Here is a 16,716-nt window from a genome sequence, read left to right on the forward strand (position 1 = left end):
TTTGGAGCTGCGGACTGTTGAGAGGGCAGACGTTATGCGGGGTCCAAATTGACAATTGAGCCGATTGGAGGGATGCAGTATGTCATGCCTAAGAACCAGCATCGTCCCTATATTGGTTCGCCCTCTTATTCATGTCAGACGCCGACACAGATGTTACACGATGAGTCTGACCTATTTTACCAACCGGAATTCTGTGTAAATTAATCGTCCCAATCTACATCATACAGACCTTCCTCTCTTTGCGTGCTGACCCACTCCTCGCTTGCCAGACCTCTGAGGAAGCGCCGTTGGAGATCAACACTATCCTTGTGCCAGTCGCACGCATAATCACATGGCGGGGTATCATTCTCCCCGAAATAGTTGCAGATAAGCTTATGACGGCAAGCATTTGTGCTCTCACAATATTCGGCAAGCGCTTGTAAACTCTTTGCGCGTGCCTCAAAGTTAGAGCATGAAATTGTGGTTGACGTCGATCGGTCTCGTATGATCAAACTGCTGACTCGGTCCCTGTCTTCGCGGCTGTAATATAGGAAACAGTATGCTGCATTACCGTCGCGCCCAGCCCGTCCAGCTTCTTGGTAATACCCTTCGAAGGATTTAGGAAGCCGCCAGTGTACAACAAAACGGACATTGTTTTTGTCGATACCCATGCCAAACGCAGTTGTAGCCACGATTATATCGTATCCAGGCTCATTGGAAACCCATTTGGCGAGAACTCGTTCTTTGGTCTCTTTAGATAGTTTGGCATGGAACGGCTGGGCTCCAATACCCTCCTGTCTAAGTTGTGAAGCGAGGCTTTCGCATTCGTCCCGCGAGATGGTGTAGATAATACCTGGGACATTATCAGCACGCTCACCGAGGGCTTCGAGCTCGCTTCTCCGGTCATCCTTCGCTCTACGCTGATAGACGCTCCGTATCCACTTAAGAAAATCGTCTAATCGTCGATCATCCTCATCGCGTGTAAATCGAATCTCAAAATGGAGATTTGGTCGATGAGCTGTCATTGTGAATGTTCTTAACCTTTCTATGTTAGCATCCAATCCAAGAATGCTAAGTACATCCTTGCGTATTTGACTATTGGCTGTCGCTGTCAAGCACATAATCGGCACATCGGGAAATGATTCACGGAACCATGCTAGTCTCTTGAAATCTTTACGAAAGTCATGCCCCCATTCTGAAATGCAGTGGGCTTCGTCGATGACGATGCGCGCAAGCTCTCGCTGTTCATGAACCACCCTCAACCTGTTCCGAAAACGGTCTTGGGCACAAAGTTCTGGGGTGACATAGAGTAATCGAATACGTGGATGACCAGTTTTCAGATCATTCATGATACGGTCTTTCTCTGGCAAAGGTGTGTTGCTATTCAGCGAACTAGCGTTGATATCGGCAGCCCGGAGTGCTTCCACCTGATTCATCATAAGACTCAACAGTGGCGACACAACAATAGTGACTACATTTCCAAGTAAGTAAAAGAGAAAAAAAAAATAGAGTAGGGAGTAAGACGCCGGAGACGTACTGCCCTGATCAACTACGGCCGGAAGTTGGAAGCATAAACTCTTGCCAAAAGAGGTTGCTGCTTGAACGAAAACATCGTTTCCATCTAACGCGGCTTGTATGATCTCTCTCTGAAATGGACGGAAGCTAGTCTTATTAAATTGGCGGCGTAGCGTAAAGTCCAGGTCCGGGAAAATGAAGGAGTTGGACCTGACAAGAGCAGGCATTTTGTATTTGTTGAATGGCCATCAAAATACAAAACGTCTAGGTTACCTCAGTTCGTAAAGGACCCCTATACAAGGCCCCTATGGACAATAGATAATAATGAATGACACAGAGCCGTAAAGTAGACTTTCGTATGAGCCCTTGACTCCTTGTGGGTCAAAATTGAACCTTTCTCTTTTAGGTGCTGAATGGGGTTCGCTTTTCCCCAGTTTGCAGAATCGAGATGAGGCACTGAGTACCTAGAGTGGCGGAGTGGGTACATGAATTTACGACTGGATCATGCATTACAGTCGGATGTGGTCCTGGATAATTGCAATGGATCTTTGTTGTTGCAAGACACGGCCAACCCGACTTTGCTTTATCAAGATCATCGAAAAATCTCGAGTTGTTTTAAAGAAAGTGTGCCTAAATTGACAGTTAGATTTGAAATCGGATTTGGATAAGACAGATAGGGCCCTTTTGATCTGATGTTAACAAACACGTACCTTCCCCAAGTAGGAGGTAGAATATGAAACTAGGATACACTTTGTTCTTTCCTTCTCGAAGTTGACTATTCGGTGATCCTTCACGTATCTATCTCCGTCGCGACTTCCAAGCTACCTAACCTGACTTGAGGATCTCCACTTGTCGCGTGGGAAAAATGGAACGTGCCTTGCAGTTTTGGTGGTAGACTAGCTGGATCTGAGGACAGAATCTGGTCTGTGCGCACTTTGAGATTTAGTGATACGCCGCTAGCGCCCGTTCTCGCCGACTAACCCTCAACTATTCTCACTAATTGGCGCCACAGCTGTAAGGTACCAAGTACCACGACTCGTTTTCGAGTTACACTATCCCCAATTGTGTAGTTGGATTGGTTATTGCGTCTTCCAATAAACTTCTTATGCGATACCATTCACAGAAAATACGATGTCAACTATCTTATTCCTAATGGGTTTATAATATGCACAAGATACTATTGGATGAAAACCCGCGTAAAGAATCCTATTTTGGAGATCCTCACTTATCACCACCTATTCACCATTCATTAGGCCATTGAGCAAACAAGAAGAAAAAAATAAATAGTACACTTTACTGTGTAAATCAATGGCGACTGGCAGGCTCGTCTCAAGCCTCTCGAGCCTCTCGCACGAGTCAGGATTGTCAGCGCACTGAAAACGCGAACAGGGGGAAACCCCAAGCGCAGCCCCCACCTGCTTTTTTTTTTTTTTTTGACCTTTTTCCCTTTTGGGTCTGATTGATACACACCGACTTTCCCTTTTCAATACACCACGTTAGGTAATCAACACAGACAACACACCCTTTTAGACTTTCGAAATGTTGTCTCAAAGTTCTCGACAAAACATACACCCCCGTGCAGCTGTCAGACCCCCTTTCTCTGGACTTCAGCTTCCATGTCGTTAGTACCCAAGTACTATCAGTACTATGCACATGTACTTCGACAAAGAACATTGAACCCCCCCTTCCTCCCCTTCTTTCCCACTAATTGCCCAGGTGGTGCCGTGGTGCCCAAGACTCGATCCCTTGTGTCTTCATTAGGTCGCGCCTAGCCCCCCATCCCCCCTAAGGAGCACTTCAAAGAAGCTCCAACAAACAGGGGTTTGCATACGGGTTTGCATACCCAGTAATAACCTAGTAATACCTAGTGAACTTCTACACATTTCGACACTTCAACTACATCAGTGCTTCACCCTTTCGCCTAGACGTGTTTCAACTTTCGACTTTCCAATCTTTCTCGAATCGACACGAATCGATCCCAAGAATACCTTTCGAAACGTCCTATCTTCTACGCTCCGTTCTATACTTTTCTCCAATTTATCCCTGAGATAGAAAGTTGAATTGTCGATGTTTCCAAACTTTCGTTTCTTCTCCGATCACGTATACCGAATCTTTCAAGACGTTTTCAATTTTTAAAAAGTGATCTCTTAACTTACGATGAACTCAACTGTTTCCCGTTATTCACCGACATCGATTCAATAGACCAATTTGGTGCAGATATTCGTTAAACGATTCTCTGGAACAGCACAACGCCGATACTACGTGATAGACTTGGTCCCCTCCTACCTAGTTTCGTACGCCACGTAAGGCCCTCTTGCGCTTTTCGGTAGATCGGATTCGTGTGTGTCATGGATGTTGCCTTCGGCGGCATGGCTACAACAATCATACCTCCTCAATCCTCGGCGTCGAGAAATTTATCTACGGGTCTATCTCAGGGAATGAGACGAATACCGTCCACCTACGCAATGCCTCCACTACCACCGCCCCCGATACCCGAGCAGTTCAATACGGCTATCAGCAATAATTCCAGTTCAATGTTGTCTGCGTCCGGTCCCCTATCTACTAACCAAGTTATCAGTCTCGCTAGACAGGCAATGGATAGTGCTTTAAAGGAAAACGAGACACAGGCAGCTGGCGCTAGTGGTGTCAGTACTGAACTCAAGCCCGGTGTCACTATCGATCTTAGTAGAAAGAATATACAGGCTTTACCTGACGAGGTAGTGGATATAATTAAGAATGAATTGGAGCGGTCAGTATTATTCTCCTAGTCACATTTCTTCTTGGTGAAGGTCTAACAAGTTTGATTCCATGTAGGTTAGCACTCTCGCACAACAAGCTGTCATCTCTTCCGCCTCGCTTCTCCGAATGTACTCACTTGCGCTATCTTAATTTGAGGGCAAATCTAATTAAGGAGTTTCCTATATCGGTAATTACACTCTGATTCCTCCGATTATGTGGAATTGTGTCTCACTCGTGTTCTAGCTCTGCGACATCAAGTCACTTGAGATATTGGATATGGGAAGGAATAGAATCCGTTTTCTCCCTCCTGATATTGCGAAATTGACTTCACTTAAAGTACTTGCCCTACAGAAGAATCGAATAGAGGAGCTCCCACTTTGCTTAGCTGACATGGTCTCGCTGCAAATGCTAAGATTAGACGGAAACAACATTACCTTTCCTCCTAAAGAGGTGCTCCGTGTCCAAGCTAGCAGCCCCCCTAACGAAGGTTTCTTAGAGAAGAGCGAGTTAACGGAACTCGCTATTACGGCACACATTAAGAAATTCTTAAAGCAGAAGTCTCTAAGTATGAATGGAAGAGAGAAAGATGGCGAGAATGGAGGAGACGAACTTAGCGATGGAACCGAAACGCCTCGAATGCCTATAAGGAGGGTGGTTAGCGGTCGATTTCCTATCCGAGTAAATGGTAGCGATGTGTCGGATATGCGATCCCCAGCCGTACTACGAGCGCCGCCCATACCGTCCCGATCACATGCTCGGGGTCTCTCCCAGCAAAGCACGGTCGTTCGTAGACCCGGTGTTATGCCTCTCACTATAGGTAACCCTAACGAAAGGGTGCGGTCGAACAGCGAGACCTTATTACAGGCATCCGGACAGGGCCGACCCACGGAACGACACAGGCGTATGGGAATTGTGTCTAGAAAAGCGACTGAGCTCGGGACTTTAGAAGAAGGCCAAGCAAACAATAGATTCAGTCACTACCGAGGATTGAGCCACGGCTCATCCATGACGGGTAATTTGGATCCGAATGCAACCTCTGCCGTCAGCCCTAATAGCCCGGCCGAGCCTCTGCTCAACCGGCCGAATTATGTACGACGCCTTTCTGTTCTACCAGAGCAAAGAAGGGAATCGAAGGTTTTCGATCCCATCATCGAATCCGCGAAGGGTATTCTCTATGCAATTTTCCAGGTCCATCCCATGATTCAACTCTTCACGAGGTTGACCAACGATGGCACAACCAAGCGATCAAGCCTCGAGATTGTCTTTTATAACACTAATTTCCACATTGAACAGCTCGAGCAGGAGCTTCAGAAGCATGAATTCGCCGCAGAGAATAGCCCCTACATGCCGCGTGAGAACGAGAATGTTCAACGGGCTGTTTTAACCTTGATTAACGCCTACAGCCATATATGCCAACTTCTGATGAATAATATGGATACCATTGTAGACAATGCAGACCCGCGTTATATTCGTACCATGATGATGCTTTTGTACCACAGCATCATGGAGCTTCGCATTACCTTCAATGAGATTTCCGGAGGCTCAGACGGGCTCGCGTTTAGCCAGGAACATCCCCGGCCAGGAATCGAAGATACGCTTCGAGCTCATTCACGAGAAAGCTCGATGACACCTACGATACAGCGACCAGGTCCGAACGCCCGGCCACGACCTGGTACTTTCGTCCATAACCCTAGCAATCTCCGAGTATCGACAGACGTGTCAGTTCCTTACATCAATGGTACTGGTCGAATGGCTCAGGTTACCTCTGCGACGCCCCGATCCGGTGAATCGTTTGCATCTTCGAACGGAGACCTCAGATTCCCCGTCAATTTTAGTGCAGATGAACGTTTGTTCGAAAAAGTATTCTTGGCATTACAGAAATCGTCGGATCTTGTCATGCGTATCCTTCCAAACATCAACCAGCAATTACTGGCCCTGAGACGTAATGCCGAATTCCAACGGGCGCCGGAGCACATTGTACATTGTTGGAAGGGCCTAGTCGCCAAATGTTCTATCGCGATTACCGACACAGAGCGTCTTAAGGATCGACTGTCGGTTATTAAGTTAAAGGAACCTGGCGTGAGGAACGACCCCCTCTTCTGGAGTCTCTGCAAAAGCTTTATCGACTCCTGGGCTGAGTTTGGAGGTAAATTGAAGTCCTCCATGGACCAAATATCCTTCCCGCTAGATATTCGAACTAGATTACGACCTATTCAGACTAGTGTGAAGGAGACGAACCAAATTATCATGAGTTCTCCCTGGGGTTATCTTCTCCGCCACGCTGATCATTTTACCAACACGCCCAATCACTATTCTCCTAGCCATTACTCGGCCAGTCCTGGAGTTGCGCAAATACAGCTACCTATGACTCCCCAGAGCGCCGCTCTCGGACCGGCCGTACAGGCCACCGTACCGTCGACGCCGCAAAGTGCGTCCTTTGCTAACGCTTTTAGTGGAAACGTTTTCGAGCGTGCCGATGCGTTGATAAATATGGGAGGATTGTCGATGTCTCGTTCCGGGACTATGAATAGTGTCTCTACGTCGCTGAACTCATCGTTCTCTTCCACCACCTCGTCGCAGGATGAACGTCAAGGCATATCTAATATAGTCAGTCCCAACGGCAGCACGGGGCTCGCGGCTTCTTATCGGCTTAACGGTGGGAATAAGCCGACGTTCTAGGGGAAATCGGCCTCATCCCTCAGTTAACGTATACGTTACGCATCCCTGCGTTTATATCAGTACAAAGCAAAGGCTTTAAGTCCACGAATCAGTAGCCTAGTACATAAATATCGCAGTGGCGTAATACCTTACGAACTTATATATCCAATGAAGGGGCTGGAAAGAAACCCTCTGAACATCGCGCTGGTCCCGCTCGGAAAGAACATCATTCTGTTTTCTGTTTTGTTGCCCAGCCCAACTATGTTGCATAAACGGTACCATCCCCCAATGCAAGGGAAAGGCGAAACTGGAGTCAGTGTATGATGGTATAGGGCGCGGAGTCTGTCATTTACACGTGATCGTTTTTGTTTTTTTTTGGTCGTCTCTACATCGGAAAAAAGTTTCTTGAGCAACGCATGGAATCGGCGTTGTTCAGTAATGTGTCGATCGAATCAATGTGTCAATTATAATGTCTGAATACCAAACAAAAATCTAATTGCTTTTTTGCTGATTATGATTATTTGGTCTTTACTTACCTAGGTACCTACTTGCTATGTGTGTGTTCTGATGACCTGGAGGCGGTAGAAGATTAGAAATTTTAGATTTAAAAGGGGTGGGAAGTTAGGTAGTATATATTGATCATGAGGTATAGATTAAAAATTTGGAGGATTATGTATGTATGTATGTAGGTAGATGGGTTGGATATACATACATATACATATGGATGATAGATTGGTTTACAAAATGTTGGATATCATGGAAACATATATTAATCTGAGTTATGAATAGGTAGATTAGATTTTTCTATCACAAGTTCTATCGTCATGCGATCTATCAACATGGTATCAAAAATGCTTCCTTTTCCCCTGTTTCTTTCTTTGAATCTGCCCCCCTCCCTCTTTTTTATCTTTTAAGCGTATATATATTTCTTATTTTCCGTTTAGATATCACGTCACTTCAAGGTGACCAATTCCTCGGCGCTCGTAGGGTGTATCGCGATACACGAGTCCAGGTCCTTCTTGGTTGCGCCCATCTTGATGGCGACGCCGAAGCCCTGCAGCATCTCGCCAGAGCCCTGGCCCATGATGTGCAGGCCGACGACCTTCTGCTCAGGGCCGGCGCAGATCACCTTGTACTTCGTCGGGCCCTTGTCCTCGGGCTCCATCATCGCGTAGTACATGGCCGTGAAGCTCGTCTTATAGACCGTCAGGTTCTCCTTGCCGTACTGCGCCTCCGCTTGCGGCTCGGTTAGGCCGATGCTGCCGACTTCCGGGTGCGCGAATACGACCGATGGGACGTTCTCGTAGTCGATGCGCGTCGTGCTGAATTGTGGGCCGCCGTATAATCGCTCCGCGAGACGACGTCCGGCTGCGAGCGCTACGGGCGTGAGTTCTACGCGCCCTGATACGTCGCCTAAGGCGTAGATGTTGTCCACGGACGAGTTCTGGTACTCGTCTGTGACGACGTACCCCTTATCGTCGAGCTTCACTCCCGCTTCCTCCAACCCGATGTTCTTCGTCATAGGCGTGCGGCCGATGGCCCAGATCAGGTGGTCCACGCCCTCGACCTTGCCCTCGCCGTTGCTGTCCTTGTAGTGGATCGCGAGCTTGCCGGTGCTGGCATCCTTCTCGATCTTGGTTTGAGCGGACTCCTTGTGCACGTGTACGCCCAGACGCTCGTACTCGGCGGTGACGCCGTCTTGGATCATGGGGTCGAATGCTCGTAGGAAGGTCTTGTGTCGGATGAATAGATGTGTCTCAGTGCCGAGAGCGTTGAACATGCCCGCGAACTCCACGGCGATGTATCCCGCGCCTACGAGCGCGACCTTCTTGGGCAGGGTGTCGATGTCGAAGAAGCCGTCGCTGTTGGTGCCGAGCTCCGCGCCGGGGATGTTGGAAGGCGGCTTGGTGGGCTCGCCGCCGACAGCGATAACGATCTTGCCCGCGCGCACGACGGTTTTGGACCCGTCATCGAGTGTGATCTCGACCTCGTTCCTGCTTAGGAGTCGCGCCCACCCGTGCACGTATTCGACCTTGTCGTTGGCTAGGTTACGCTCGTAGATCCCGTTTAATCGCTTTATGTAGGCGTCTCGCTTGTTCTTGAAGGTGGTAAAGTCGAATGGCTTCGTCTCTTGCACTGAGAACCCGTAGGCTTTGGCATCGTGGATGGCTTCGGCGATGGCGGCGGCGTTGAAGGTTACTTTTTTCGGTACGCAACTATGAGGGACTTTGTATCAGTTCTGTCTGTTGTTTTCTGTCTGTCTGTAGTTTTAATGGTGGGAATAGGAAGGTAGCAGCGCAACGGGGTCGTACCCAACATTGACACATGTGCCACCAAGTCGTGAAGCCTCAACAACCATAGCTTTCGCGCCAAACTTAGCACTGGCCATACGTGCGGCTCCAAGACCTCCACTGCCGCCTCCAATGACGAGGAGGTCGGTTTCCTTAGAGATGGGAGCCATGATGCGAGGGGTAGTCGAGAAGTGTCTAGAGAGAGAAGTTATTCGGTAGGTCGCTCTCTTAGAAGCGAGAGAAGAATTCGAGGTCGCAGTAGCAGTAGAAGCAGCCGATATCCGACTAAATAACCCAAATGCTCGCATTGACTTGTTTGATCCCAAGAAGAGAAGGGAAAGGGAGGAGAGGAATTGATGGTGGGGTGGAGGGAATGACGTCTTATATGAAGTGTGAAAGGTTTCGCGGGATAAAAATAAATAATTCTACGAGGACCGGGGTCAGATAATGCACCTTAAACAATGTAGTTTAGGAATCTGCAATCCTCGGACTCGCAGCTTACAAATAACGATTACGGATGCGGTATGCAGAGCAATTACTAAGGCAAAGAGAGCAAGATGAACAATTTGGAAGGAAGGAAGGGCATACGAACAAATCAATTTCAATTACAAAAGGAAAGAAGCTAACGGCGACTAACCTTAACCTTGAAAGCCCGAGACGATCACTAAGCAACCCGGCATAACGGTTCTCGCCGGTCTTCAGGTGCTACCTTGAAATTTTGAGTATCCCGCCTCCGACTTCCCCGAAACAGGGGTCTTTGACAAATCTTCGGGGACGCTAATGGAATAGTTCAACGGTTAGATTATTCGTCATACGAATAGATCCATTCTTCTCAAATATTACCCAAGTATAGGTAAATATTGCACCACGTATAAACCTTGAATCTTCCAGGACCATTTCTGGCTCGGAGCCCGCAGAGCTATGCGCACCGCCACATTCAACCCCGCATTCGCCGACCTGCATGATGTGGCTATGCGGTGAAGGCGTTTGAAATATCGTGAGAATATCCGTCGCAGGTTCAATTAGTCATAACAAAACCCCAACAAGTCCGGAAACGATTGACATCTAAAAATCAACATTAGACAACTAGGAATCTATTGCTATACGGCCCGTACACCAATCAACCAAGATAGGGAAAAGAGCCGCGATGAAAAAATCTTATCACAAAAGCCGCCAGGTCAATTCTGCCCGGATTGTAGGAATACCATCAGAACAGCCGCATATCTAAAGAATATGGAATTAGCAGGTAATTTGGTTGTTCAAAAAGAAAAATGAGCGGTAGAGACAGGCTTCTTACGCTGCTGTTGCGCCTAAAGCCTCAAACGGCTTTGTAGCCATGGCAGACGAAAGCACTACAAGAAACGCGAAGATGAAGATCGTTATTACGGCCAGCCTGGCCTTCGAGTTCTCCAGCGCTTGCAGTATCCAGATTGGCACGATTAACATAAATGTGCCAATAGCTGTGATCATACCCGACACAAATGCGTTCATCTTTTTGTCTGAATAGTAACTCACATGCTCGAAGCCTTGCTCGGGTGCTCGAGACTTATCGCGCCATATTGACAACGTTCTCAGGCGGAGTGATTTGTCGATTAATTGACGCAACGGGGGATTATCTCTTTTGACCAAGCATATGAGATCGTCTTGGTTCAAATAGTCCTGCTCGGCTTCATCGATCACACAACGGTCGTAGTGTTGATGCCACCTTAGGATGTTTCTCACATCGTGTAGTTGTGCTGGTGGCAATCGTTTTATATCGGACTGGCGAATAAGGAACTTGTCTGGATAGATGATTGTTACGGTATATTCTAACTCGGATCACGTTCAGCCCTACATACGGTAACGGTCCAATGCAATATTGATGTCGTCTAGGACGGCATCACGGTCATCTGTCTCATCTCTGAATGTTCCATTGTTGACATCGATCGATTCCCTCTGGCTATGTAACTCATCCAGTTTTGCAAGCTTCGTTTCAAGCGCAGAGACTTTATCTTGGAGCCGTAGAGCAATTCGGGTACTCAACTCCTGGAACGGTCGAAATATAAGAAGGTCGCTGTCGGATGATATGAACTGTGCATATCCTCTATAACCGATATACTTCCATGGCTTTAGCGCAATTTCGTCTTTAGAGGGTCCTAGCCCTCCTGACGTGATGTTCATTGGCGTGCTAGATAGATTTCCCATGGTTTTACGTGAATAGTAATACTCGAGGCTGTGGGATACTTACTCTAGGCTCCCGCCTGTTTTCCCGAGGGAGGACATCAGTGATACAGTACCTGCTAAGGTAGTATCAGGCTGTCGAGTTGTCAATTCTGCCCTGCCATGTAGGTGGTAGCTAGGTAAGCAGTGAGTGACCTTAACAGCTAAATTATGGTGTGTACCACAAGATATGTGCCCAAGCGTGTATATATATACAAGGTAGGTAGGCAGGTACTATATCGGCTCTCTTGGAAGATTTAACCATTAAACTCCTCGACCAAATATTCTCACCCATCTTCGACGAATATAAAAGAACCATGGATTACGCACACGATCCAGAAAGTGAACCAGAGGCAGAAGAATGGATTTTTAGCGGGGTAGAGGTCTCTTCCCCTAACCCAAACAAAAAAGCACGGGCGAGACCAGCACCCCAAAATAGCAAACGCAATCGATCTATTTCTAATTGTAGTGATTCTTGGTTTTGTGTAAGTGGGAGAAACAAAGAGGTCTGCTTCTCGTGTGCACTCAACTGATGATTTCAAGTGCCAATGCGACTTTGGACCTATATTCGACTCAGCTAAAACATGTCAAGAATGCAACGTTCATGAACGATGTGATCATTGTCCGCGAAGGCAACCGAAGAAATAATGACAAGAACTATCCATACAAGGGTAAGATCATGGCCGGACTACATAAATTCTGAAATTTCGTTCAGCATATTGTAACGGTTTCGCAAAACTTGATTTGGCATGATACAAATGTCGAAGTGGGCTGGATAGGGATGTTTTTTTACTTGACACGTTGGAAATGTTTATGGCAAGGGGACATTAAAAGATGCGATGGTTGGGGATAATTAATTTGGTGCTAGTAAATCGATTCTGTAGTCCCCTATATATATGGGGCATTTAGCGCTCAAGTTCACTATATTTCCAGCAAGCTACAGCCATTGAACGCTTAATAAAACCGTATAGTCAGCCCCTGAGGTAATGGTTGCTCTAGGGCTCCAGGCTACCAAGAGAAGGGCGCTGTCTCGCCTAAAATATAGTGGACTACGGCGCTAAATACGACATCATGCAGTGGAAGGAAGGGCTTCAACTGGAACACGAAAAATTCAAGAAAGTCTCATTGCACGAAAAGCAAAACCATAAACCCATAATATCATAATTATTCACTTTTATTTGCCAGGCTTATGACAAGATACCTTAATTATATAGCATCATATAACTAATTAGATTTCTACTGCGCCCTGAGGACTATCTCCGCGCCCTCAAGTCCATCTGCCTGAGCACGAACAGTGATCTCCCCTGGAGCGCCCGGCTTCGAGCGGACGACAGCAAGGGCGAGGCCGGCAAATGCTTTTCGCGTCAAGCTCGGGAACGCGGTGAAATCGGCCGGGTTGCCGTTATCGGTCGACACGATCTCGGCGGGGCCGGTGATAGAGAAGGTAATTGCGTTGGTCGCCTCGGGGGCCGTGGTGCCGGCTTCGTCGACGACGGTGACGGTGACGAACGATAGGTCGTCGCCCTGGATGGTGGTACGGTCCGCCGATAGGGTCAGCTTTGCGGCGTCGCCGGCCGTTTTTACGGTCTCTTCCGCCCACTGACTGCCGTTCTTGTATGTGACGACGTGAAGCTCGCCTGGCGAGTAGGTCACCTTATCCCACCGGAAACGGTAGTTAGACGGTTGTCTTTGTAGCTTACCGGCTGACTTTCCGTTGACGAATAGTTCGGCTTCATCCGCGGATGAGAATACGTGGACCGGAGTGACTTCGCCGACACGGTCAGGCCAGGTCCAGTGCGGGAGGATGTGTGCCATGGGACTAGTGATGTGTTAGTAACTATCTAGCGAAGGTAAAGACATTACTTGAGAGAGGGCATGGTTGTTGCCGAGGAAAATTGTAATGGGATTGGTTTACATACTGCCAATCAGTTAGCAATTAATAAGATCTCAAACAGGGATAGGGCCATAAATACCAAATCGGGGCGCCAACGAGCCTGGTATAAGAAGAAGCGGTCCTTCTTAAATCCAGCGAGATCGATAATACCAAAATAGGAGCTACGAGCCTTAGTGTCGAACGGAGTAGGCTCGCCGAGATAGTCCCAACCAGTCCAGACAAATTCACCAGCGGCATAGGAGAACTTATCCTGCATCCCGAACACCTTGTCGGGTGACGAGCCCCAAGAGACGGCATAAAGTTCATAGGCGCTCACGAACAAAGTATTGGGATCTTGGCCGTTCCCGTTCTGGACAGTGCTGCTATTGGCGCTGGTCACGGGGAAAAGGTAGGTACCTCGAGAACTAACTCCCGAGGAGCTCTCAGTGCTCCATAGTACCTTATCTGGATATGCTGCGTGGTAGGGTGGGTACGCCGAGCTGAACGATGTACCGCGGCCCTCGCCTTGGTAGTTCAAGCCAGGTATGTCGAGAGCAGTGGCAAATTCGCTTCCCGCTTGAGCATTGTTGATACCAGCGCCGACGTGTCTTATCGGATCCTCTTCCTTCACGATCTTGACGAGTTCTCGAGCAGTTGCACCGCCAGAAGATGATGACTGCTCAACGATCTCGTTTCCGATGCTGAACGCCATGATGGAAGGATCTGGGACAAATGTGAATAATTTTCTAACCAAATCGTGGCGGGGATACTTACGGTTACGATCCCTTCGGATAAAATTACGGAGATCCTGCTCATGCCACTCGTTGAAATAAACGTGGTAGTCGTCAGAGATCTTCTGTTGCTTCCAAACGTCGAATATCTCATCTAGAACCAAAAATCCGAATTCATCCGCCAGATCGAGAAGTTCGGCGGCGGGTGGATTATGGGACATCCGAAGCGCGTTGCAACCCATCTCTTGTAGCATCTCCAACTGTCTCTCGGCTGCTCTAAGGTGAAAGGCAGCTCCGATAGATCCCTGGTCGTGGTGGTTATTAGTACCCTGGATGTAAACCCGCTTTCCGTTGACAGAAATTCCCGTGTTGCCATCGTACGTGATGGAACGAACACCAAAACGTGTTTCGTAAGTATCGATGATAGCGCCATCTGCACGAAGTGTAGTAACAGCGATGTACAGATTGGGTTCTTGGTCTGGTTTAGGTCCCCAGAGTTTAGGATTCGCGATCGTTACCGAAGCGTTGACTGTCTGTTTGCTGGCTGCCGCCACACTTGCAGTTGCTTGCGGAAAAGTGGCAATCGCATTTGCCGCAGCTCGTCCAGTCTTGGCATCGAATACATACACATCGGTCGTTACCTCCACCTGGCGACTAGAATTTCTCAAGTTCTCAATCTCGACAGTCAAATCCACATCGGCCGATTCGGCAGATACCGCCGGTGTCGTTATGTATGTTCCATACTGACTGAAATGAGTTGGGTCGACCTTGACCAACCAAACATTTCGGTACAAGCCAGCGCCGGGATACCAACGTGAGAAGTTTAGCGGGTTGTCGATTCGAATTGCAAGTAGGTTCTCTCCCGTCTTTACGTACGGCGTAAGATCTAGACGGAAGGAATTGTAGCCGTATGGCCATCCACCGACAAGTTGACCATTAATCCAAATAGCAGAGTTGGACATAGCTCCATCAATATCTAAGAATATAGATTTGCCGTTGTCGCTCGGTTCAATAATCAAGTTGCGGCGGTACCATCCTACGCCATTGATGGGTAGGGCGCCCATGCTGTTAGGGATGTTAGGCGCATGGAATGGTCCTTTGATGGCCCAATCGTGCGGAACATTAACGGACTCCCAGTCGCTGTCGTCGAATGACGCTTGCACGTATGAGACATTGCTACCCGGGGCATCTCCGCTCGGACGATCATATTTGACACCATTGACGATGAAATCGTTACCGGTGGGGAGAATCCATTTCTTCAGTACGTTGTACGATAAGGAGTCGGGGTTCGATTCGAAGCGAGAAAAGCGCCAGTCCGCATTGATGCTGATGCGTTCGCGACCCGCTTGCGCTTTATGATACCCATCAGGAAGTTTCCTGACAACACCTGCTTCGGCGCCTTGAAGGCTTCCTAGTAGCACGAGCCCTACTGAAAGGAGCCCGCAGGCATTGTACACCGTCCGTACGAGTGACATCATGATGTATGTGTGCGTAGCTAACAGGAACGGGTGATCCTGCAGTTACCAGGCTCATATTTATAGAGCAAGAGCATGCTCTGAGCGAAGGATCCGGAACCCCATATTCTATGAGGGACTAGACCGCGGTAGCTACGGCGCCGAGAAATGAAAGGAGATAGTCATGTGAGAACCGGGGTTTATCACCCGTTACAAGCCCCGATTTGGATTTCGTGTTCTCGGGATCCGGGTTATTTCTAATCGAATAGCCGGAAGGCCAAGCCGGAGAAACCAAGCTTCTTGAGGATCTTAGTTTATAAAAAGTCCATGATTGGTGCGAATACTATAATTATAACAGGGATTGTTACATTATACACAATCTTTTACCGGTCAGCTTCATATCAAGATGAAATGATGAAATGGAAGTGAAGAGGGAGCTAAAAATTTACATACTACGTAACTTTGGATATCTTAAGAAGAGCAATTATCAAGGAACAAGAACTGCTCCTAAACCTTGCAAGAAGTTGGTTAGGTAATCACACTACCCCACCTACCCCACCCGCCATATCCATGATGTAGGTAGATTGAAATGGCGGACCAATTATAATAGAGTTTTCTTAATTAAGAAAAAGCAAAAGCATGGGGGTTCCCAGATGATGTTGCTGAGCATGGTGCAATTCAGGGGCCAACCTTTTCGTCGCCCTCCTCTTTCCTTCTTTTCTTTTCTTCTTGAAGACTTCCGAAGAATATCTGAATACTCCTAACCTTGCATTTATCCAACCTCTTGCCTAGAATTATGTTACAAATCACGGCAGTTACGTTATTTAATTTGCATTCGATGGTTCTAACTAACAATAATTACTATTTCTAAGCTACAAGTTCGTAGTATGCACAATGCACATTTAATAATCAAGATGTCAAGTTAAGGGTGGTCTCGTGACACCCCTCACCAATACATATCAAACGACATAGTTGATTCTATTAATAACCTTCAAAGAAAGAGTAAATTTATTATTAACTATTTTTCATAAACCTCTTCTTCGCTTGAGAGAATGGTGTTCCGCGTGGACTAATTTCGAGTATCTTCAAAATTTACTAAGTAGATAATACTTATCTACCTAGGTAAGTAATAGGGAGCTCCATACAAATTTGGTATGTACCTTTCCTACGTGTTGAAGTCAGATTAAAGTTTGCATTTACATACCTTAGAGGTAGATAGGTACCCATGACGTCAATTCCTGTCCAATTATTAATACAATTGGCACCCCTAAGATCCC

General features: G+C 47.4%; 5 protein-coding genes across 5 annotated transcripts; 1 reads left to right on the forward strand and 4 right to left on the reverse strand.

The window, feature by feature from the left end:
* Positions 1-3: 3 nt before the first annotated feature.
* On the reverse strand, positions 4-2,354 carry GGS22DRAFT_169764 (RecQ family ATP-dependent DNA helicase). Its single transcript, XM_047962367.1, has 3 exons — positions 2,205-2,354; positions 1,517-2,124; positions 4-1,450 (listed from the first exon to the last, which is right to left on the reverse strand). The coding sequence occupies exons 2-3, from the start codon at positions 1,719-1,721 to the stop codon at positions 201-203; spliced, it is 1,455 nt and encodes a 484-aa protein (XP_047816401.1). The 5' UTR covers positions 1,722-2,124; positions 2,205-2,354; the 3' UTR covers positions 4-200.
* Positions 2,355-3,959: 1,605 nt separating this feature from the next.
* GGS22DRAFT_181096 (putative cell morphogenesis protein Sog2) lies at positions 3,960-6,912 on the forward strand (the record flags this gene model as incomplete). Its single annotated transcript, XM_047963836.1, has 3 exons — positions 3,960-4,243; positions 4,309-4,420; positions 4,477-6,912. The coding sequence occupies 3 exons, from the start codon at positions 3,960-3,962 to the stop codon at positions 6,910-6,912; spliced, it is 2,832 nt and encodes a 943-aa protein (XP_047816402.1).
* A 754-nt stretch (positions 6,913-7,666) lies between these two features.
* GGS22DRAFT_169767 (uncharacterized protein) lies at positions 7,667-9,750 on the reverse strand (the record flags this gene model as incomplete). The annotated part of the gene is made up of 2 exons (XM_047962368.1): positions 9,204-9,750; positions 7,667-9,107 (listed from the first exon to the last, which is right to left on the reverse strand). Coding segments are annotated over exons 1-2 (1,546 nt in total), but the record flags the coding sequence as incomplete, so codon positions are not given.
* Positions 9,751-11,400, reverse strand: GGS22DRAFT_169768 (uncharacterized protein). The gene is made up of 3 exons (XM_047962369.1): positions 11,021-11,400; positions 10,480-10,963; positions 9,751-10,406 (listed from the first exon to the last, which is right to left on the reverse strand). Exons 1-3 carry the CDS (start codon positions 11,364-11,366, stop codon positions 10,361-10,363), a joined length of 876 nt encoding a protein of 291 aa, XP_047816404.1. The 5' UTR covers positions 11,367-11,400; the 3' UTR covers positions 9,751-10,360.
* A 1,134-nt stretch (positions 11,401-12,534) lies between these two features.
* GGS22DRAFT_169771 (glycoside hydrolase family 2 protein) lies at positions 12,535-15,895 on the reverse strand. Its single transcript, XM_047962370.1, has 3 exons — positions 14,029-15,895; positions 13,356-13,977; positions 12,535-13,200 (listed from the first exon to the last, which is right to left on the reverse strand). Exons 1-3 carry the CDS (start codon positions 15,461-15,463, stop codon positions 12,618-12,620), a joined length of 2,640 nt encoding a protein of 879 aa, XP_047816405.1. The 5' UTR covers positions 15,464-15,895; the 3' UTR covers positions 12,535-12,617.
* Positions 15,896-16,716: the final 821 nt, after the last annotated feature.

This window comes from Annulohypoxylon maeteangense, assembly GCF_022496945.1.
Source record: "Annulohypoxylon maeteangense strain CBS 123835 unplaced genomic scaffold GGS22scaffold_15, whole genome shotgun sequence".
NCBI classification, from domain to species: domain Eukaryota; kingdom Fungi; phylum Ascomycota; class Sordariomycetes; order Xylariales; family Hypoxylaceae; genus Annulohypoxylon; species Annulohypoxylon maeteangense.